Here is a 23,025-nt window from a genome sequence, read left to right on the forward strand (position 1 = left end):
ACGTGGCAAACGTCCATTAGTAGGGGTCTTTATTTTATTTGTTTAATCGACAGGGCTAAAGCCCAATTTGCAATACTATGGATCAATGTACAGGCCCATTAAATCATGTGTCTGAGGCTGAACCTTAGCCACATGGTTTGCCACTAATGTATATTAGTTTATGTCCATATTCGTTTCTTATCAAAGAGATAATTATCAGTTGAGAGTTATATTCAATTACAATTACTTAAGCTACAAGGAGTATCTACTCTTCCTATATAAATACCAAACTATTTTTCATACAGAACTACGTTCTTGAGACTTGATCCCATCGATAATTTGGATACGTAGGCAACCGAAAGGTACAGTCTCATCATTCACTCAATCACCATCGCCTTTTCACTACTTTTCTATGCTCTTCATCTCTTTCGTCACTACTTAATGTTTTGATCATATTTGGTCAAAACAAATACCATTCTTCATGTGAATTCCAAACTCTTCTTGGTAACCCCATCGCCTCTTTGAAACTGCTCCACACCAGTTGCGAATAAGAACACTCAAAGAAAAGATGCACCGAACTTTCCTCATGTAAATCACATAGACAACATCGCGAGGGTCCAATCACTTTTTTCGCCATTAATTTGTTTTGGGTTCGTAGCGATCCAGATAATAATTGCCATACGGTGAAGGAATGCTTAGGCACCGACAGCTTTCCCCAGACAATCTTGTACCATTTTACTTTACTTCTGACATTCTTTAAGGCTACATAGGCAAAGGACACAGAAAACATCCCTGAACTCGATGGGGTCCAAATGACTTGGTTTTCCAAAATGTACGAGTTAATCTCTGTGTTCATGGTCCGCATCTTCACCTCACATTCAGGTAGATCGGTGATATTCCTTGCCCACTCCCCATTTACAATCACTGAACTGACTAGCGCATCCATTGGTACTACATCAGTCAGGAGTAGCCTTGCATCAGGATTCAAGATGAAGGGCCTGCACACCATGGGTCGTGCCAAAAACTCGTCCCGTTGCCATTCGCTATGCTGTATCTGACATACTTCCAAGCATTTTCTCTGTTCTTTAGGATCCCTCGCCACACCCATGAACAATCCTGAGGAATTTTCATGGTCAAAAAATGCTTCTTGATGTGGTGCTCCCAAGACCACTTAACCCATAAACAATCAGTTTTTTGGGCCAATTTCACCACTAAGCCACAATATGCATCTTTATTCCAAACACGAGGATCCACCAATCCAAGTCATCCTTGCTCTTTGTCAAGTCTGAGAGTAGCGTGGCTTGCATGGTGCATTTTTTTCGCCATACTTGGTCCTGCCCAGATGAATCTGTTACACAACTTGGCTACTTTATCAAGCACTGCTCTCGGGAGAACAAAGGTTGTTGCCCAATAAGTCTGAAATGATGAAAACACTGACTTCACAAGTTGCACTCTGCTCGCCCTGCTTAAATCCTTATTTTTCCAGTTTGAAATTCTTCCTCTTCTCTATGAGTGGCAAGCATTCTTTTATCCCTAATCTTGTAGCCGTAAGTGGCAGCCCCAAGTAAGTGACTGGTGGGGTTACAAAACAGATGTTCATGGCTTCTGCTAATTCTCACCCTTCCGCTTCAGTCATACTGCCAGTTAGAAGAGTTGTCTTTGCATTACTGAGCTGAAGTCCTATAGCTTCAGAGAAAGAATGCAAGATATCCTTGACAGCCATAATAGAATCCATGTTACCTTTACAGAACAGGAGCACGTCATCAGAAAAACATAAGTGAGATATCTCCAGCTTTTTGCACTTTGAATGGGCTGAAATTTTCCGAGACTGCAGTCCTTGAAAAAGTAGCGCACTCAGAATCTCCATGACTAGCATGAACAGATAAGGGGACACAGGGTCTCCCTGTCTTAAACCTCTCTTCCCTTGAAAATATTCTTCAGGAGTCCCATTTACCATTACCGAGAAGCACGGCAAAGTATAGCACATTTGAAGCCATTCTATGAATAAAGGTGGGAACTTGAACTTGTGTAGAATTGCTTCTAGCGCTAACCAAGATACAAAATCATAAGCTTTCTGATTGTCTAGCTTTATTGCACATCTTTTCTGCCCATTCTTCCTTGAGTACCCTCGCAGCAGTTCATGGGCCATCAAGAGATTGTCCTGAATCGATCGTCCAGGAATAAATGCAGATTGGGGGCTTGATACCAAAAATGAAATGCAACCCTTCATTCTGTTTGTTAGTACTTTTGATACACATTTATAAACAGTGTTACAACATGCGATAGGCCGAAAGGAAGCAATATGCGAGGCATTTTTCATCTTCGGATAAGACACAGAAAGGTAGAGTTTATACCTCCTGAGAGCTGCTTATGGCTGAAAATATACTTAACAGCTCTAGTGAAATCATCGCCAATAACATCCTGGCTTTTCTTAAAAAAACAAGTGTTGAATCCATCTGGTCATGGTGCCTTGTTGTCTCCCATTGCAAACAGTGCTTCTTTGATCTCCAGGTCACTTCTAGGGGAAGCTAATGACTGACGTGTACCATGATCTACCTCATCAACATATACTCCATTCAGAAACTCAGTGTCACAATAAGCTGATGATGACACCCCAAGTAACTCTTTATAGTACTTCAGAAAAGCTTCAGCCACTTGTTCTTTACCTTCTCTTCTGATTCCTTGCGCATATGTAATACTCCATACATTATTTCGGATATGTTTTTCCTTCAGAGCATTGAAGAAAAACGCACTACACTTATCTCCGAAGCTTAACCAATCAATGTCTGTTTTATAGTACCATTCAACTTCCTCCATCGTGAGTAGGTGACATAGCTTCTCCCTTATAGAAAACTCTTGTGCACTAAGAGTAAGGTCTAAAGGGTTGCTATGGAGCTTTTCTTGAATCTCTTTCAGTTCACTTCTTGTGTCCGCCACCATTTTCTGGGTATCATTACTGACAGATCTTGCCCACCCTTTCAATACACCTTTTAAACTTTTGAGTTTACTTGTTAACATGAATGGAGGACTCCCATGATCATCTATTTCCCAACTTGCTCTTACAATAGGCACAAAATCCTGATTCATTGTCCAAACATTACTGAATCGAAAGGGATGGTTTCTTCTAAAAGTTTCCAAAAAAATCAGCACCAACGGGCACTGATTAGAGAGCCCTTGGGTTAATACCTCCACCTTAGTTTCTACTGGAATGGACGTCCAAGCCGCATTAACAAAACAACAATCAATCTTTGACCACTTCCTTATTTTATCCCCACCGCTGTTCCATGTGTAAAAGCATCCAGTTGTTGCATGATCAAACAACCCTGCTGTATTTAGACAATTGGCAAAAGGAAGAGTTTCCCTTGGGTGAACAGCCCTATCTCCCGCTCTTTCGTGTGAAAATAGTACATTGTTAAAGTCTCCCATCACACACCAAGCTCCTTGAGTTCTGGCACCTATCAACTTTAGCTCCTCCCACAAAATGAGCCTCTCATGACTCTTATTACTTGCATAAATAACGGTTAAGAAAAAAGAGAACCCATGCTGTAGACTATGAACCTTGCAGTGTAAGAACTGGGCCCCTTCCACCTCTCTATGTACATCCAAGATGCACATATCCCATGCAATCCATATTCTTCCATGTTCATCACTCGAATAATTATGTATGATTTCCCATGAGGGGCAAAACATATCTGCAATAGTGATATACTTCTCCATTTTCACTTTTGTTTCCAACAAACCCATGCAACTAATCTTATTTTCCAAGATAAACTTATTTAAGTTTTTTGCTTTCGTGTGATCATTCAACCCCCTTATATTCCAACTACACACCCTGATCATTGATAAATGATTGGTTTAATGGCCCCGCCTCTTCCCACGCCCTTTAGACCTTCCCTTACCTATTTTCCCAGATGATGTTTTTTTTTTTTTTTTTCCTGAGCTCTTGTTAGAATTGCACTACTCTCTGGCGCCACTCTTAACGAAATAGGAGTGGACTGCGTATCACTAAACAGCTCTGGTTCAGCATCCGAGAGATCATCCTCCTCCATATCAGCCAACTCCTCAAAGATATTCCTCTCAGCTGTAAACACTTCAGTTTCAGGGTGTATTGGTCTGCCTTGCTGTATAAGGGATTTCACTACTGTCAAAGTCAGCTCATCTGTGTTGTCCGCTTGCCCTTGATAGGTACATTCAACTGTACCAGGTGATACTAGTTGAATAATGTTCTGATTTCCTTGATGACATTCCTCATTTTAACGCTGATAGTTAGAAACTCTCTGTTCCTGTTCACCACTACTCAATCTCATCTCAGCAGTTCGACTCTCATTGTTAACAACAACCACAAGGGCAAGAGGTGTTGCTCCTCCATCTGCCATTTGCTCACTGCTATAAACTCCCTCTTGTTCCCTATGTTCATCCCTCTCTGTTTCCATCTGTCTACTCTCTTCTCTGTGTACACTTGTTCCGCTTTGTCCATTCTGCCTTCGTACCCACACCCTACTTGTCCCTCCACCATCATTTAGCTGACCATTTTCCCTTCATGGCCACGACCTCGTTGCCCTACTACCACATTGCTGAGTAGTGTGCCCAAAGCGATTACACCTTTCGCAGGACTGAGGTTTCCATGGATACTCCAGAGGTATATCAATTTCTCAATCCCCAACCTTTATTTTTATGGTATCCTTGTACTCGTGGTTAACTAGAAATTCAATACAAAACCGAGCAAACGACAACCTTTTCCGCTTGGCAGTAGCATTATCCATAAACTTTGGTTTTCCACCTACCAAACTAGCCAAAAATGACAATCCATCCAGAGTCCACATCTCCTTTGGCACATCCATCAGCTTCACCCATAAAGGTATTGTATTCTCCTTATTCCTGTAATTATTGACTTCTACTGTCCATGACTTTATCACAAACACTCTCCCTGCAATAAAAACTGGTCCTTCATCTAATATCATTTGTCGATCTTCTGAACAGGTAAAGTTCGTATAGAACAACTCCTTATCTGTCGTGATATGAAACTCTCCCTTTAGCTTCCATTTCTTTCCCAAGAATTCTTTTACCATGGGAAACGATAGCCGTTTATCCAAGAATATCCTACCAAGTACTCATCCCATTGTTTTATCCCCTGTTCAACCAGCTCCTCTGGTAATTGAGCAACTCCATCTATAATAATAGGAGAAAACGAGTTGAAAGCTACTGTAGATTCTTGAGTTCCATTCCGACCAAACAAAGCACTCCACCTAGATCCACCACCGTTATTTTGTACTGTCTCATGCTGATTTTGTGACTCTGGTACCTGAGACGTTGGATTACTAGTTGAAGCCATATTCACTGTAACTTGCCTTTTCATAACTCACATTGTTTATCAGTGGAGGATTTTACCTTAAAAGGCAAGGAAAGAGTATAGAGAAGATAAGCTAAAGTAAGAGATCGAGTTCCAGCTTCCCAGTTGAGCGCTCTTACTCCGACCAGTTGTTTGGGACAAAAGATAGTAAAAGAGGTAAAAGCTTGTAGATAAGAATCATCTACCTACTAAAAATTACTCAGAAAGGTAATCGTTTGGGTGCACACGATTAACAAAACAAATTAAACTAAGTTCCTCCAATTCTCCCACTATTGGTCCCCATTACTATAAAATTCTCGTCTTTAAGTTTACACATGTGAAAGTTGCTTCACCATAGGTTGCAAGGTGTGCAATATTTTAAAAAGTAGAGAAAGAAAACACATGTAGTGTGGTGACAAAATCATTAAACATGTGCCACAAAATATTCTTTATGAGAGTAGATGATATTTTGTCAAACACTGACATCATAAAGGTTTGTTGCAAAAATTAACCCTATATAAATAGTAATAACTAATTATTTCCCCAGTCAACATAATCAACAAACTTATGTATACAGGAATATATAACAGATAGATAAAATAGTAGGACTTACCAATTTGATTAAAAAATCAAGAGTGTCAACATAGAGCGAGATTGGGATCTTTTCTTGCGCTCAACATGAAGTTTGCACTGCTAAGAGCTTACTATTAACCTAAAGCTTGGTTCAGCACTATAATATGGACATAGAAAAACAACTTCATACAATTGGACATGTAAAGGCAACTCACCGAACTCTTTGGCAAAATTTAGTTGAGCTTTTGCTCTAACCTGTCTCAAAACACCTGAAAATGCAAGAAATGAAGGGAAAAAAATGATAAAAAGGTAATTAAGTAATAAATAATTAATTGTAGAATCGAAATGTTGACATTTAAAACAGGGATAAGAGCAGATAGAATCGTAATAAAAAGAGAGTGATAAGAGCCAAAAATGATGTGTGGGCTAATACAATAATACAAAGCTGCAAGTGCCGACTAGCAAAGTCGGTAAAACCTTTGGGTGATGATACCAGAGGTCTGAGGCTCGAACCCTACCAGCATCAAAGAGTTACTGATCTCATTTAAAACAGACTTGCCAATCAAAAAAAATAATACCAAGCTTACTAGAGAATGGTGAGAGTGACTGACCAAGTGAGGAGTAGGGAGCCTAGTCACTTGAGAGACTGAATGAGATGGTTAAACTTTAAACTGTTCTTTTTGCTTGTGAAACTGTGAATGACGTTTGAGGAGAGTAGTGGAAAAAAGGTGACATTTTTTTGGTGGATATTCACGTTGACCATTTGGAAGGTTGTACGCATTGAATCCGGATTCATAATTAAAACGTAACAATTCTCCATTAAAAAAATTTCATCAAATTTGTGAAGTTCAAATGTAGTTATTAAAAAAGACTATTCAAAATGTTAAATCCTTTTATGCACTTAATTACAACCCTTTGCATTAATTAGCACATTAAAATTACTCAAAGATGTTTCAAAATGATCCTAAACGCACACCTGCCCCCATCAAACTCAGATCCCTTTGAAATCCCGACTACCCTTTGTCTTTTCCCTTGTGTTTACCTACTTAGTAATATTTCTAAATTACAAAGGAATCTTACGAAAATCATAATTTCATATGAAGTCGCAAGAGATTGGTTGCAAGGTTCTAAAGAACTTCAGACTTTGTTGTATATTGGAATCAAAACACATTTTTAAGAGAATTATAAACCTGAAAACCAAACCCCGAATACAAAAATCTCTCAAAAATTTTTCTAGGAACGAAAAAGAAAAACACTGGAATGTAGAGAAAGAAATATACATAATTGGTCTTCAAGCTTCATGTAAGAGGTATCAGAGAATTTGCTAGGCAAAGACTGAGAGGAAGAATGGAACGATTCCAAATAATCCAATTTCCCTTACAACCCATAATTTCCCTAGTTTCATAATTAAGTAATTAGATAAAATAAAACTATATTACACGTTTTATTACCATATATTATATAAATCTAATTTATAAGCTACTTTGGAATAGCTATTTTGCTTAATCAAAAAATATCATTCTGGTGAAGGTAATAAAATAGGATTACTTTTATAAGACAACCAAAATTAAGGTTAGAGATGAAACAAAATGTAATGAAGCAACCAAAAAATAAAAAACTAAAAAAATATGTGGGTTTAAGCAAGCATGTGTCACTATTTTTGTAGGTACCTCAAACATATGCAATGGACGATAACACAATTGGCCCCTGATGTGCAACAACCCATAAATTGGAAAAAAAAAATACGACTACCATCAATTTAAATGCACTCAAATACAAAAGTAACAAAAATTTAGCTACTATATCAAATTTCTATAAGTAAAAAATAATTGTAGAAAAAGGGCGTATATGTTCACAACGATTAAAAAGAAGACGCAATACATCTAAATAGAGTAACTGTAACAATTCTCAAATACATAGCCACATTCAAGTATCTCATCAAAAATTGGAATTGTAGAGTTGCAAGGAGTATACCCTGATTTGATGCAGAAATGGTAGGTGCAACCGGGAAAAAAGGAAAAAAAAAATGCAGGAACTGTCGAGACAAAAAAACGACCATATATGACTCCAAATATAATGGTTAAATTCTAAATAAAATTACCAATTTTTTATGAAACAATATATTACCAATCAGTCTAGTTATCTCATGTTCTAAGTTTTACCATGTTTAACTCTGTAATACCATTAAAAATTCCCAGTCCCCAGTTTTACTATCATCCATACATTCATAAGAAAAGAAATGGAGATAAATAAAGGAAAATGTGTTCAATAACTGGTAAGATTGTTCTAAGAAAACAATGATGTGCTTATAGCTGAAACTTTGGTAATAAATTCTGGAAATTGACACTAGGGAGAAAGGAGAAGGTGAATAAGAAGAAGAGGTGAAACGACTGAAAGGAAGTAAACATTTCACAATGCTCTGGTGATGAATAGGAGCAAGTTGGTACGTGAGTGGAAACATAATTTTTTTAAGGACATACCTTGTAAGAAATTCTTGAGTTTTCTCGAAACTCAAATCGTTTATTGATAGCAAGAATCTATAGGTAAATATTGTAAACAACGAATCATATGCCATAATGAATTGTTCAAATTTGTAATTAGATGTAAAGAAAAATAATCACCATAATTGTTGAAATTATGACAAACAATAAGGTAGCAATAAAACTGTTGAGAAAATGGAATAACCCGATTGGCGAAAAAATTATATTTATAGAGCTTGGAATGGTAGTAAAACAAGAAGGAGAAGAATCTAATGGATAGACCTTAAATTGCAGTAAATGGAGATTTAGAGCATATGAGGCTAGTGGTTTGGATGTGGGAGTAGCACAAAAGTAGGAAAATTGAAGTAGAATGCAGTGTTGCGACTTGAGAAGAGGAGACATTAATTTGAGAGCCGTTTTAAGTGGTGCTTGATGGTGGAGTTTGCAGGTCTATTGGAAGTTCCATGTTTAGGTTTGTTTCTTTTAAGGATTTTGTTTAGTCTCGTCGTACAAACGAAGCCCAATCCAAAAGCCAACATCACCGTACACTTCCCCTTCTAACTCTAGTGCTCCATCGGTCCATCCACACCGCAAAGGCTAAGAGAGAGAGGAAGGTTAATGGACTTTAATCAAGAAAATAGCTGATAGAGAAGACGTTTTTTCTATTAGTTAGAGAGAAATTGAGTTATCAAAAAGTGTATCACTGACCAATAGATTTGCATGACAAAATACGTTGGCTAAGTTTAGATCCAAATCTACAACTAAGAAGTGCATATTCACATTGACCATTTGGAAGGTTGTGCTCATTAAATCCGGATTCTTAATTAAAATGTAACAATTTTCAATTAATATTTTGTCATCAAATTTGTGAAGTTCAAAATGTAATTATCAAAAAAGACTATTCAAAATGTTAAATCCATTCCTGCACTTAATTGCAACCTTTTGGATTAATTAGCACATTAAAAATTACATTGAAATTACTCAAAGACGTTTCAAAATGATCCTGAACACACACCTGCCCCTATCAAACTCAGATCCCTATGAAATCCCCACCACCCTTTGTCTTCCCATTTTGTTTTGTTATAATAGACTAGGTATAACCCGTGCCTTCAGCACGGTTGTCTTTAAGTTTCTTAAAAAAACAAAGTTAATATATATAATTACTCAATATAATTTGTTTAATGTTCACCAAAAAAAACATATATTCCTATAAGACATGTCAACTTTAACATGTGTAGTTGCAGTTTTTGACTTAATTGAATAATTTTTAATTATATTAATATGAGCTCTTATGGTCAACACAGTACATATTTTTATTTAGATACTTTAGTAGGATTTTTTTTTAATAAAAAAAATATAGTTAATTGTTAATGATGTTATTATATCCAATTGATCTACATTTCTAGTGGCCATGTTTATTGGTATAGTTTTTTAAATCATGGAATATGTCTAGAAACTTGATAATAGTATATGTATTTTGCAAAATAGACCTCTTTAATTAAATATATTGCATACAAAGACACAATATATAGTTAAGGAGCTACTTAATGCTTACAATTTGCAAGCAATGCAACTTGTACAACTATGACTCCCACCAAATATCACCTTCAATAAACTTCATTAAAGATGTGTCTACTCTTTGTACAGATAAAAGTAAAAAACTTTGATGAAATAAAATACACAACAATACAATATTAAGCAAATATGCATTAAGTTAAACCCATTCAAGGGTCAACCACCCATAAGGTCAAGCTTCACTGATGATCTTTCAAAAAATGCCAACTTTTACTTATACTTCTAAATTCATTTTGGGAGGTTCATCAATTTCCACAATCCACTTGTATTCGATGGACTATAAGGTTGGTGGTACCTTGTTGTCAAGCCAATACAAACACCTTATACTAATTTCTCTTGGGCATTCTTGATTGAGACGTGTTTGATGCAACTGGGTGAATACCCATTCCAATATATGCATTAGCTAGGTGTTGCAATCCTGTGGAAAAGAGTAATGTTAGACTTTAGGAGGCTAAATTTCTCATCTAGGATTATCGGGAAAAAAAGAGCAATTTAACATCATTTCGACTTTTAAGCTCGATCAAGTCGACTCGGCTTAGTGAAATTTCCACTATTTGAAAGTACTTATAAAAACAGATCTAGCCATCAACTTAATCAAATCTCAAAAGTCTGCACTACAATAACTGTTTTTGTTCCCAGTTGATTCGAAAATTGTATCGATTTCAAATACCATAAGAATTCTATAATTCATAGATTTTTTTCCGGCTTTCTTGAGAAGAGTCCTAGGGATTCTTATTGTATTGTGAAAAAAGAGATGCATATGTGTACATTTAGTCCCAAATTAGGTATGGGGATTGTGAAAATCTATTTACGCTTAACTTTGAAAATTTTGGTTCTACATGACACCACTCATGAAACCATTTAATCCAACAATGGAGGATGAATAACGACAACAACACAAAAATGAAATCCTTTCAACAAATTTGTTAGCATATACGATAAAAAAAACATTCATTCCATTTCAAAATCTATAAAGAAAAGAAAATGACCTTTATCTTGGAAACCACTATTGTGGAAGTCACAAACATACCTGAAAAAAAAAAGGGAAAATAAAAAGTCGACTTCAAATAGTGAAGAGTGACTACAATGAATACACACAAATCATTCCCAAACCAAAAATTGGTTTTATAGACATGTTGCCATTGCTAGCTTCTTTATATATCGTCTGGTCCATATAATATTCTACTACTCAAAAAACCCTAGCAAGAATCATTAACACCTACCATGCTAGCCACTACTTCTTCCACGAACAAATTCTAACTAAATCAGGGTAAACTATTATGCTTATATGATGACCCTCAATGCAATTAAAATTGAAAACGTGCTGACAAAGAAAACAAAAGTACTTCCTACCATTTTCTTGGATACATGCTATATAAAAACAAAGTCAACACATTTGCAATTAATTTAGGATCATAACCCTATTCATCAATAATAGGTTGGTGCTAACCTCGACCAGACACGGTATGTCAGCACTCAATGCATGAACACTTCGCGATTGTAATCTTAAGCACATACATAAACTATTATTCTTAAAGATGTGGACCTGAAAGTATAAGATTCAACAAAAGTTTAGAATGAACATCCACACAAAAAAAAATGTTAAACCACAAAAACACGAAGTACAAAATTGGTCATATTATGAATAAACAAATTCATTCTTCAACCATATATGAACCGCATAAACAAACTAATATAAATGACACCCAAATCCCTCAACCCCACTAAGCTATATGTATATTAGAAAATAACATATTGAGATAAGGAACAGGAGTATTTCTATCCAATATTATCAGGTGAAAGGGAATGCCTGGTGCTCTAGGCTCCCCAAATTGTGTTTTTGATAACAATTTGCCTACGGAGACCAACCGGTTCAAACATGAAACAATGGCCACTACAATTATTAGGAGATGAGATCGAAAGTATCCCTTGTACAACAATAATCCTCTCCTATTATCTTCCTGCTCCTCGCTTTAAGCTATTATTGTTTTAAGGTTACCACCCCATGCTTTATGTTGTTGCCGCCTCCGCTTAGGTAGTATCGCTTTGTATGTTTGCCAACCTTTTCAACTACCAACTTGCCTCTCATGAATACACAATTCAATATGCAAACACGACCACTATATACTATGGCAACCCAAAGGGCATAGTTTTTTTTTAGTTCAAACCATACTATTTTTTGCAAAAACAGATATAATTAAGAAAATGACCCATGTAGAAACAACAACGACAAACCATGGAAAGTATAGTCTTAAGCATACTTGGAAAAGAAAAATAAATATGAAACATAACAAAGTCTATGTAAGGATCAAACAACTACCGGTTGCAAGACTTTAAGTCTACGTGTGACATAGTTTTTTTAGTTCAAACCATACTATTTTGCAAACAGATATAATTAAGAAAAATCGACCCATGTAGAAACAACACGACAAACCATGGAAAGTATAGTCTTAAGCATCTTTGGAAAAGAAAAATAAATATGAAACATAACAAAGTCTATGTAAGGATCAAACAACTGCCGGTTGCAAGACTTTGAGTCTACGTGTGATTGGAACAATTAAAATTAGAAATAGGATGCCCATACCATTTCTATGGAATAAAATAAAACCTAGAAGCCTATGTTTTCTTACAATGCTTCTTGTCTCGTTTTAAGGCTCACTCAACCAACTTCTTGTGTTTTGTGTTCTTTCACGGGTCTTTCCTAAATATATGAAGTCAAAGCAATAAATTAAGGAGGAACATCTAAAATTAATGTCATCTTTTACTTTTTGCTTTTTTTCCAAATCTTTTGGTAAAGTAAAGGCTATATAGTATGTAATTTTTTCATGAGTAGTATACCTTGTTTAGAAAAAACCAAAGTTTAGAAAAATACTACAAAAAGAAAAAGAAAAAGAAAAACATAATTAAGAAACCGTAACTTAAAATGAGCAAGTATGACACTTCACCCCAAAGAAATCTGAGATCCATGAGAACTGGTGAAGTGGGATAAGACGTGCTTCATCTCAAATAAAGTACAGTAAGAAATGAAAGTATATAGTCCAATTCATGCCAACGAAACATTAAAAATCTACCGAGTTTAGTCCTTTCAAAAAGAAAAAATAAAATAAACAGAAAATTAGTGGTTTAGTAACTATGCAAGGGCTTGTAACGTGTGTTTTGAATTTATTATCCTTGATAATGCTACTTTTCAAGCTAACAATATAAACTCATTCCCAATTCATATTGTCTTCTACTCAGTCACCTACACCATCAACATTCATAACTACTCTGAAAATTAGCATGTACTAATTTTTTTAGCTAGATCAAATAATTGCTTATGGATAGTGATGTAAAATAAGTCGTCACTATCACTATTTGAACAATGATGATAAAGATATTCTTAATAGATAAATTCAAACATGCACGGTCTAATAAAATTTCATGTGATGTAAGCGAGATACCTCGACAAACGATAGGAACAAAATCGCAAACTACATATTCAAAATTGATATGGCAAAACAATACAACAAAAACTCTATTTAATATCAAACTTGGGTGGATATAAATTATTTGCCATGGAGAGAATACCAGCACCAGTATGTTTCAACTCGGGTTTTATCTCATCTTCAAATTTCGAACCATATATTGATTCGCCACCACGACTTGTACCAGTAGGATCTCCACCTTGCACAACAAAATCCTCAATAATGCGGTGGAATTTGACATTGTCGTAATAACCTCTTCGAGATAGCTCAATGAAGTTTCTACAAGTTCTTGGAGCATGTTTGTAGTACAACTCGATAGTGAATGGACCCATGGAAGTTTCTAGTGTGACCTCAGGTGGTCCACCTTCTACACATGTTGACTGTACTCAATCCCAACGTGTTAAGATCCAGTCCACAAATGCATGGTTCTGCCAGAGTATAAGTTGACCAACAATGGATGACCTCTTAAGCTTATTAATAGTTTCTACACAATGTAGCACTTGTACTAAAATAAATAGCATAATACGACAAAAAAAATGGAAAAAATACAATTAGTAAAGTACACACTTTTATATATATATATATATATATATATATATATATATATATATATATATAAAAGAGAGAATGGGTTAGAGTAGTTAGTTAGGCAACTAAATTGATGCATATTTCATCGGAGTCGTTGCTTGAAAAATTGTCCATATGTAATATTTTAGAAAGACATGTAATAAAAGGATGAATCATAGTCCAGATTGCACAAAGTCTGTATAAATAATTGAAGATCAATTTCATCAAATAGATACTAATCAAAGCAAAGGAAGGACTCAAAGACACCATAGTGCTAACCCACAATGATTGCAAATCAAGAAGAAAGAAAGCACAAGTGTTAGTATTCAACACAAACTAATTAGCCCATCTCTCATTTCTCTCTACCTTACTCTTTCTTTCCTTAAGTTTCTAGTTCCAACCAAACCTCAGTAAAAGGCCACTGATTTCTTGTGTTTTTTCTACCAATTTTGTTCCTAATTAAACATACATTTATGTCTCTTTTACTTCTTGTCGTTCTTATCTTTCCCCTGTCTAGCTATTTAGGTAACTTCTCTTAGCATATTTCTTTCTCACGTAGTGCTACATCAAATTATGGCAGAGTGGAAGAAAAAATATTTGGCATTCGGCCCACAAACCACAAAAATAATAAAAATCACATGAATCACAACCAATACGCACCCAAAAAATATATATTAAAATGTCAGCCCAAAAGTTATGTGCAATGTAGGAACAAAAATACCCAAATCTGTCTGTACACCAGGTTCCCTAGAAAATCGGGTGCAAACATAAAGTCTTATGTTTCTTCCAGAACATCACTACGCATACCAAAAGCAATGGACAGAGGTGACAAATTGCCACAGTGATTTAATCTTCGATGTACAATCCAAGGACTTCCCTGATGTAACTCTCCTTTCCTCCATTAGAACTGAAATTGTTCGGTAAAGGGAATAATGAAATTCCTACTTAATTGGAACAACAAAAAATATAAAAAGGACCAATCATGGAAATTTGTACATCGAAAAACAGTTTTCACATTTATAGTTATGTACTATCTTGAAACTCATTAGAATTTAGAAGGAGCTATGTACCAAAGAAATTCTGAAATTTGGACGAAAATAAAACAAAAGCACAATAATTATATCAAATCCCATAATATTGAACTACATAAATTTAGGGAATACTTTCGCAATTTGTACCTTTTGAAGACCTTTCATGAGATGGTTACAGCAAGTAACTTTTTGGAAATCAAGAACAGATCGATGGAATATCTCACTAAACATGAGAGTGATTGTGTAGAGGCTTATATTTATAGTGGGAGAGTTAAGAGACTCCATTAGAGGCGTTTTCGGTTTTCAAGTCAATAAAGAAGAAGTTAATAGAGATTAGAGAGGGAGTTACGGCAAAGAGAGTTTAATTGCCCAAGAAGTTCTCGGGTCTATAAAATTGGGCGTCGGGGTTTCTTTTCTAAAATACATGTTTTACTCTTATCCAAGCCCAAGCCCAAGCCATTCATCTCACTTGAATCCTCCATCATATCTTAGGCCTAAATCCTAATACAATCTTGGCCACCCATTTTTGGAGAAGGCAGTGGGAGAGATGAACAATTTTGGGGCTTTAAACTTGACCTCACCAACTGACCATAGTAATTAGATGGAGAGCATTGAGGGTTCAAAATATATTGTTTGAGAGAAAACTTTTAGATTTCAAAAGCAATTCAATTCATCCACCCAAAAAAATTCCATTGTATTATGGTGGAAATGGACGTTTCAAAATTTCTTAAATGGTGTAGAAATTTAAATATAACTATTAATACAGCTGTATTTTTTTAGTAATTGATTAAATTTTTTTAATACAATCCTTAAAAGCACTTAATAAATGTCATTAATACTTTTAAATGGCATTGAATAGGAGTTTCAAAATGTTCTAGATCATACATCTGCCCCAATCTAACTCAGATCCCCACGCGATCCCGATCTCTCTTTGTCTTGCCATTGTATTTTATTATAATAGATAGTTAATACTCGTGCTTTCGGCACGGATTTCATAAAATTATTATATATTGTAGCCCCCTAACAATCATTGATCTCTAAGTACAATAATTAGGCAAAGGAAGAAAACTTTTTTCTTGGCTTTTACACTTAGTTGCCTATGGATAGACTTCAACTTTGCAACAACATCTAAGAACTACACCTATTCCTCTGAACACGATAGTAATTAACTATTGAAAGTAATTAAAAAAAATTGAATCAGCAAATACTTGAACATCACTGAGAACTTTGTACTCTTCACAAAGTACTATGTTTTATAGCAGTATGTGAAAGACCATTATCTTCTTTAGTTTCACTTCTTTTTTGCATCTTAATCAGTAACTCTTGGTGATTTTCTAAGTAATTCTTAAATTCTATATACTTGTAAGCTATGTTCATTTATGTCTAAACAGTAAAATCCAGCTTGAGATGTAAGAGTATCTTTAGCACAGAGTTTATTAGAAAATAATAATTAATTGTACTCCTCTTAAACTTTATTATTTATTTATTTATTTACGTGTTCAAACCCACTTAAAAATATTTTGGTAGCTTGAGAGTAGTTGAGGAAGAAGTAGGAGATATTTTGAAGATAAAAAAAAAATGAAAAAAGATAGTTTGGAACAATTTTCAGTCCTCGTGAAGAATCCGAGCAAGATGCAAATAAATCAAGCCAAATCCTGACTATGTTTCATATAAACAATTTCCTTTTGCGTCTCCATTATAAATAGGAAGCAACCCCAGGCCATTTGTTTCAAGGTCCACTATGATATTGCTTCAGTAATATATAAGTCTGGTGCGCCATGAAGAGGATAAAGGAGACTACTATGGTAGTACAAAGTTAACTTCTGAGCGCCCTACAATGCTAACACCCCTAAGATAGTTAGAATCAATATGTTCCTTCTAATCTGCAATTGCTTCAAGCTCTTAAAGAGTATACACTTTTTGGTTCTACCACTTGTAAATGCTAACAAAACATTGCCGACATAATTTTTTTTGTGAGTCCCCCATAGCCACTTCCTGCACTCGAGACTGCTCCAGCTTATAGTTGCCTTGTACTGGTGGTTCTGAAGCTGTTACAATAGGTTGTTTGCTAGTGAATGGCATACACAATTCATATAGAGTTCATCCAATTTATTGTAGCAGCAATATTAACAAAAGTGAGCACTACCTTAACATAAGCCTCCATCTCGCCCATGGTGTTGCGGAGTATAATCTGCATAAGGATTGACTCTTAAATCCTCTATTTTTTACTTTCTTTCCATAACTCTATAAAGAGAACAAAAAATAATCATACCACAGAAACTCCTGGACTTGTACCTGTTAACAAAAAAGGTAAAAAACAAATGTGAGATTTAAAACACCAAAATGTAAACTGATGAATAAGCACAAACCGTTCCCGAGCCAAAATCCATTTAGGAGGCACAATTTAAATGTTTTGACTATAACAATTAACTAATTAACAATCAGTAACCTCAGCTAAATAAAAAGAAAAGTATAAGGAAGAACAATAAAATGCTAAATCAAAAGTTTTCTTGACAACAAAACAAAACAACTCAATTAAATCAATAGACCATTCCTGGCGCCTATGGCAACTATTAATTTGTTCAAATTCAATGTCCATCCTCGTCGATTAGAATGTGTTCTTGTAAAAAAAAAATTATACATGTATTCAAATTGAACCCTTAATTATTACTTACACCAACACCAAATTGTTCACATGAAAAGAAAGCTTGAAGCCCCATTTTAGGATGAACCTTTAGTTTTTATCAGGTACATGGAAAAAAAAATCCAGAAGATTACTCAAAGAGTACAAAAGGAAATACCAAGCAAATGAGTAAGAAGACATACCTTTATAGAAGTATTTAAGCACTTATGTTGTCCCTTTTATCAATCCATTGTGAAAATAAGCATGTGGTCAATAACAACAGACAAACTTAAGGAAGTAAAATAATGTGAGCACACAAAAAGAACAAACCTATTGGATTTTATGTTTAAACTTTAAGATCATATCGCACGGTAATGTGCGACCAATCTACTATGAATAGCATATTAGAACACATACAATGAAGAATGCAATTAGAAATGACAATGTTCCATATAGTATTTGATTGCAGCTCAACAATACCTCTTTCGAAGTCAAAGTTTCCATGGACATACTGCCCAAATTCAGAACTTAAGGCTTGACAATCAAAAATAAAATACAACAGTCAGTAAAGTAATATTTGTATGAAATAGAAAATATTTGGAAAATCCTTGAGAAAAACCTCGTGCGGGATTCCTATCTCCTCATGTATACCTTCCACAATTACAGCGTCCCTTATCACCTAAACATGGTTACAGGCGAATACAGCCACAAAAACATTTTAAGTTTAATAAACAATTATTTTAAGTGTCCTACAATTGTTGTTTTCACACTGTCTGCTTCTTGGATCATTAAATTGGATATCATCCTTGCTAGAGGGCCGACCCTGGGCCAATGTCGTCTAAGGCCTTGCATAGGGCCCCCAATATAAACCAAAACAAAAGGCCCCACTAAGCTAAAAAAATCCCCTCTACAGTGTTAAAAACCCATATAAAAAGTCCATTCTTTTGAGAAAAAACAAAGAGGAAATAAAGGCCTCATTCTACAGACCTTGCATTGGGCCCATTCAAACGCAGGGCCGGCCCTGCCTTGCTGGTAACCAACATGGAACTCAGAAACACGATTTCAATACGTCCATGTGTGAAAAAGATTCCCACAGAGAATAGAGGGCATAAAAAGAGACTTGACCCACACTAAAGTTTCTAGGAAAGAATGAACATGTTTACCTATCACACACAACTTGATCCGCTACATAGATCACAAATCCTCAAAATAATAGGAAAAGCTAAAATCTGATGATTACTCACAATTCATGATACTTGAATTACGTTCTTCAATTTTCTTTTTCATGTTACAATGTCGCGTTCCCTAAAAGATTTAGGACATATTGAATTATAACTTGATTCCCATATCACCTCTAAACAAAAATGGCATATGAATCCATGAAAAAGAAGGCAGCATAGCACTTGTCACATGAACCAAGAACGAATAGAAAAGAAACCTACCTCATATTTTCTTCATGAGTTCATCTCCTTCGGCAATCTGGGAAACAATCAGTGGCAAACAAATTTATAAAAAATAAAATTCGGGAATGTTCTTTTCAAATAAAAACATTCTAGCAGGCAAAAGTGCAAATCTACCAATGTCCTTCAATGTAGAATAACATTAGAACTCAGTGTTCTATGTCAAAGAAACAAAGGAAAAAGAATATAATAAGTTATCAAACATGAACTTATGAAAATTCTAACAACTATATCTAAAAATTTCTTCAAAATGCTAAATCTGAAAAAGTACCTGCAATATTCTTCTCAAGAGGATCAAATAACGATTTTAGGCTTTCCGAGATATCTGAAAATAAACAATGAAAATCCTCAAAGATTCACCCATTTAAGAACTCATTACCGACAAAAGAAAAAAACAAAATGTGTGATTTAATCCACGGTGGAAAGCCCATTTGGCAACTCTAACGGTGTTCCCATCAAAACATCTACCAATCCATTTCGAATTAACAAATGTAATATAGGTTCCAGATCACAAACTTATAAGGAAGCATGCGTATGTAGAGCCCTGATAGTGTTTAAGAATGTCACTCTCAAAAAGAAAATTACCATCCTTCCTTGGAACAGCTAAGATAACTGCTATTTCAGCAGTAATGACCTCAGCTTGTTCCACATATTGTGCACCCTAAATATTCCTTAAGTTGCTCCGAAAGGATTCTTCATCTTCACTCCACTCTGCAGAACTCATGTTGTGGCTACTGCACAACCATTCTTCTTGTCAAAAGCAGTATCCAAAGTCAACTTAGTATATGCTAGAGATTAGACTACAGTCTTGCATAATTTCAATACAATCCATAAATCAAAAGGGTTAAGAAAATGCTAAATCTGAAAAAGTACCTGTAGTATTCTTCTCAAGAGGATCAAATAACGATTTTAGGCTTTCCGAGATATCTAAAAATAAACAATGAAAATCTTCAGAGACTCACCCATTTAAGAATTCATTATCGACAAAAGAAAAGAACAAAATGTGTGATTTAATCCACGGTGGAAAACCCATTTGGCAACTCTAACAGTGGTTCCATCAAAACATCTACCAATCCATTTCAAATTAACAAATGTAAAGTTCCTAATTATTCTAGTGACAAACATTTAAATATATAGGTTCCAGATCACAAACTTAGAAAGAAGCATGCGTATTCAGAGCCCTGATAGTGTTTAAGAATGTCACCCTCAAAAAGAAAATTACCATCCTTCCTTGGAGCGACTAAGATAAGCTGCTATTTCAAAGAAGAATGAGCTCAGCTTGTTCCACATATTGTGCACCCTAAATTGTCCTTAAGCTGCTCCGAAAGGATTATTCATCTTCACTCTACTCTGCAGCTCCTATTGTGGCTACTGCACAACCATTCTTCCTGTCAAAAGCAGTATCCAAAGTCAACTTAGTATATTCTAAAGATTAGACTACAGTCTTGCATAATTTCAATACAGTCCATAAATCAGAAGGGTTGAATGGTAGTATGCAAGAAATGCATGCCCTCTGTATAAGGATGCTTCACGGAAATGAAGCATTGTTCATACCATTTAGATAAATGCTTTGCAGGTCACTACACTTCAATCACCGACATGTCTTGCAAATGATAACATTATCTGCAATATGAGATATTTCACGTGCTACAAACATTAAGAGATTAGATCATCTACTCACATTCACAATGCAATAGTCACATGCACGGTACACATTCGAAAGAGGTGATGTTGCATCGCATCAAAAAGTGGTCTTTTGTGGTGAAAAGAGAGAGTGGAGGTTGAACCTCCGACTCCGAGTGCAAATGATCTAGTCTCAAACATTATTCCAATTTCGACTAAGGCAGCCAATCAGGATCACTATAATTAGATGCATGTTAACAACTTAATTCAGATGTTGTTTTGGTGTAAACAACATCATTTACATATAAAGTACATACAACGCATGAAAACACTTGATAAATGACTCAATTAAATGTAAGTGATGGTGTGATGCCAATACCAGCTTTCCTAACAATATAATGAGTAATTGTGTATGTGTCTTTACAAACTGTTGACTACTTGAAACCATATCATTGTCGTTTCTCTTGAAATTCCATGTTTTTTATTACTTAGCACCACAAATACATTACCTACCAATATTATCACAATCTCACCAAGAGAGTCTAAACAGGTCTACAGCCCCTACTAATTTGAGTTTTGTTTATGCTCTTTTTTGTTTGACTAAAAACATGACCTGACAACTACGGAAAAGCTAAAGAAAGTAAATATTTGTTCTCAAAATGTGAATAATTAATTGGTCTCACTACAAAATTTATTAATGTTTATGGGCACAAGAGAAATGTACTTGAGTATCCGCCTAGCTCCACCAGCCATTGAATCAACACTGTTCCTAAGCATCCTTATGTACACCAAAGATCCAATAAAACCTGCGCCAAAGCTGAATACAGAACACAACATATAAAAGTTTATATAGAATAAAATCCATGGTGCCTATTCTCATAATTGGATATCTAGCATGGAACATGGAACATGGAATGGAACTTTAGGAGATTCCAACTTTTACATTAATTCTCATTGTGCATGATCCAATACATACATACATAGTACAAATCACTAATCAATCTTATCATTCCTATGTGGGCAAGTGAGTGGATTTGATACTTTTTAGTCAAGCATCAGACATGTACAACACATTGCATATGCATATCAATAGCTTAGCTAGCTGCAATCTCTGGAGAATAGGAAAAATAAGCCGAGACGATACCAATACCACCTACGCCCAAAGTTAGGTTTTGTAATTTCCTCTTCAACTGTAAATACATTAGAAAACCCATTAACAACCAATTATGTTCCCTTTATTTGTTTTCGAATTTTCTTTACCAGTTAAAATTAATTGGTCTCCCCACAAAGAAGTATATGAACATAAGTTAATATGAGCCGCCACAACAAAACATTCTTACCTTGAGATACCGTTCCCTTGCCTCGGCTGCCAAAAATTTTAGGTCCCCTCAAGGCTTCTTTGTTTCACGAAGCATGGCATCCTGGAACGAATTAGCTATACAGGTAAGTGATGTCTCTTAAAATTTATTCCACCAGAGAGACTTTGAGCATCAAGAAAGCTGAAGCAGGAAGTTAACAGCTCTAACTTACAGTGCCGCCTGTTGCAGACTTAGCAGCCCTGTCCTATTTCTCTTGCTCACGACGGGTAGGGGCCAATTTCCATCTAGGTGCTACCGTTTTCAGGACCTGAAAGATTATTAGTTTTCACAACTTTGTAAGTGTACAGAATCAAAAAGAGGGTAACCAACATTTTAAATTAAAAGGTAACCGTCATACTTCACTAGCTCGGAAACTTCGTCTTACTGCTTCAACTTGCAGCTCTAAGACACGCTTAGAAGGTTCTGTAAGCTCTTTGCTCAAATCAACTTCCACACTAGACTCCAGAATAACACAATTAGTTATAACATAAAATTATCTTTGGGGAGCAACAATATGCAGTCCCAGGAAAGATGCAAACCATAAATACGTACAAATGTAGAAGCCATAATACAAAATCGAAGTAACTACAGAAATTGTAGAATAAGATTATACCTTGTTCTCAAACTCATTAACCTACAGAGGATTGTAAAAGAAAAAAAGAACAAAAAAATGAGTCAATTAGAGAAACCCATTGAAATAAACAGAAGAAAAGTTCGAATAAAATGGAAAAATAAACTTACTTAGAATGCAGCTCTCTTCAATTACAATTATTGCAAAAGAAATTTCCTCGGAATGCAGCTCTCTTCAATTACAATTATTGCAAAAGAAAATTTATTAGAATGAAACAAAAGTGAAAAAGGAGCAGTGAGAAAGCGGAAGATGAAAAAGAGGAGAGATCGAGAATGAGAGGGACGCAACACAAAATGGCAAGTTCTTTCGTATTGTTTTTGCGAGTGAAGTTT

At 35.3% G+C, this 23,025-nt stretch overlaps 1 protein-coding gene, 3 long non-coding RNA genes and 1 pseudogene across 5 annotated transcripts; all 5 read right to left on the bottom strand.

Annotated features, from left to right (window-relative positions):
* Positions 1-2,439: 2,439 nt before the first annotated feature.
* LOC147505010 (uncharacterized) lies at positions 2,440-3,696 on the bottom strand. Its single transcript, XM_086605441.1, has one exon. The coding sequence runs from the start codon at positions 3,694-3,696 to the stop codon at positions 2,440-2,442; it is 1,257 nt and encodes a 418-aa protein (XP_086461567.1).
* A 6,262-nt stretch (positions 3,697-9,958) lies between these two features.
* On the bottom strand, positions 9,959-11,758 carry LOC147505011 (uncharacterized). Its single transcript, XR_015220512.1, has 3 exons — positions 11,387-11,758; positions 10,926-10,966; positions 9,959-10,354 (listed from the first exon to the last, which is right to left on the bottom strand). It is a non-coding gene; the product is annotated as an uncharacterized LOC147505011 (long non-coding RNA).
* A 1,677-nt stretch (positions 11,759-13,435) lies between these two features.
* Positions 13,436-14,869, bottom strand: LOC147505012 (peptidyl-prolyl cis-trans isomerase CYP18-2 pseudogene; annotated as a pseudogene).
* A 2,874-nt stretch (positions 14,870-17,743) lies between these two features.
* On the bottom strand, positions 17,744-19,792 carry LOC147505013 (uncharacterized). The gene is made up of 3 exons (XR_015220513.1): positions 19,667-19,792; positions 19,353-19,406; positions 17,744-19,100 (listed from the first exon to the last, which is right to left on the bottom strand). It is a non-coding gene; the product is annotated as an uncharacterized LOC147505013 (long non-coding RNA).
* Positions 19,793-20,364: 572 nt separating this feature from the next.
* LOC147505014 (uncharacterized) lies at positions 20,365-22,715 on the bottom strand. 2 transcript variants are annotated; one of them, XR_015220515.1, is made up of 6 exons: positions 22,676-22,715; positions 22,421-22,517; positions 22,235-22,330; positions 22,045-22,125; positions 21,429-21,894; positions 20,365-20,704 (listed from the first exon to the last, which is right to left on the bottom strand). It is a non-coding gene; the product is annotated as an uncharacterized LOC147505014 (long non-coding RNA). The 2 variants fall into 2 exon arrangements; XR_015220514.1 differs by lacking the exon at positions 22,676-22,715 and having other exon boundaries at positions 22,421-22,664.
* Between the last annotated feature and the right edge of the window lie 310 nt (positions 22,716-23,025).

Source organism: Coptis chinensis, chromosome 4, assembly GCF_015680905.1.
Source record: "Coptis chinensis isolate HL-2020 chromosome 4, ASM1568090v1, whole genome shotgun sequence".
Taxonomy (NCBI): domain Eukaryota; kingdom Viridiplantae; phylum Streptophyta; class Magnoliopsida; order Ranunculales; family Ranunculaceae; genus Coptis; species Coptis chinensis.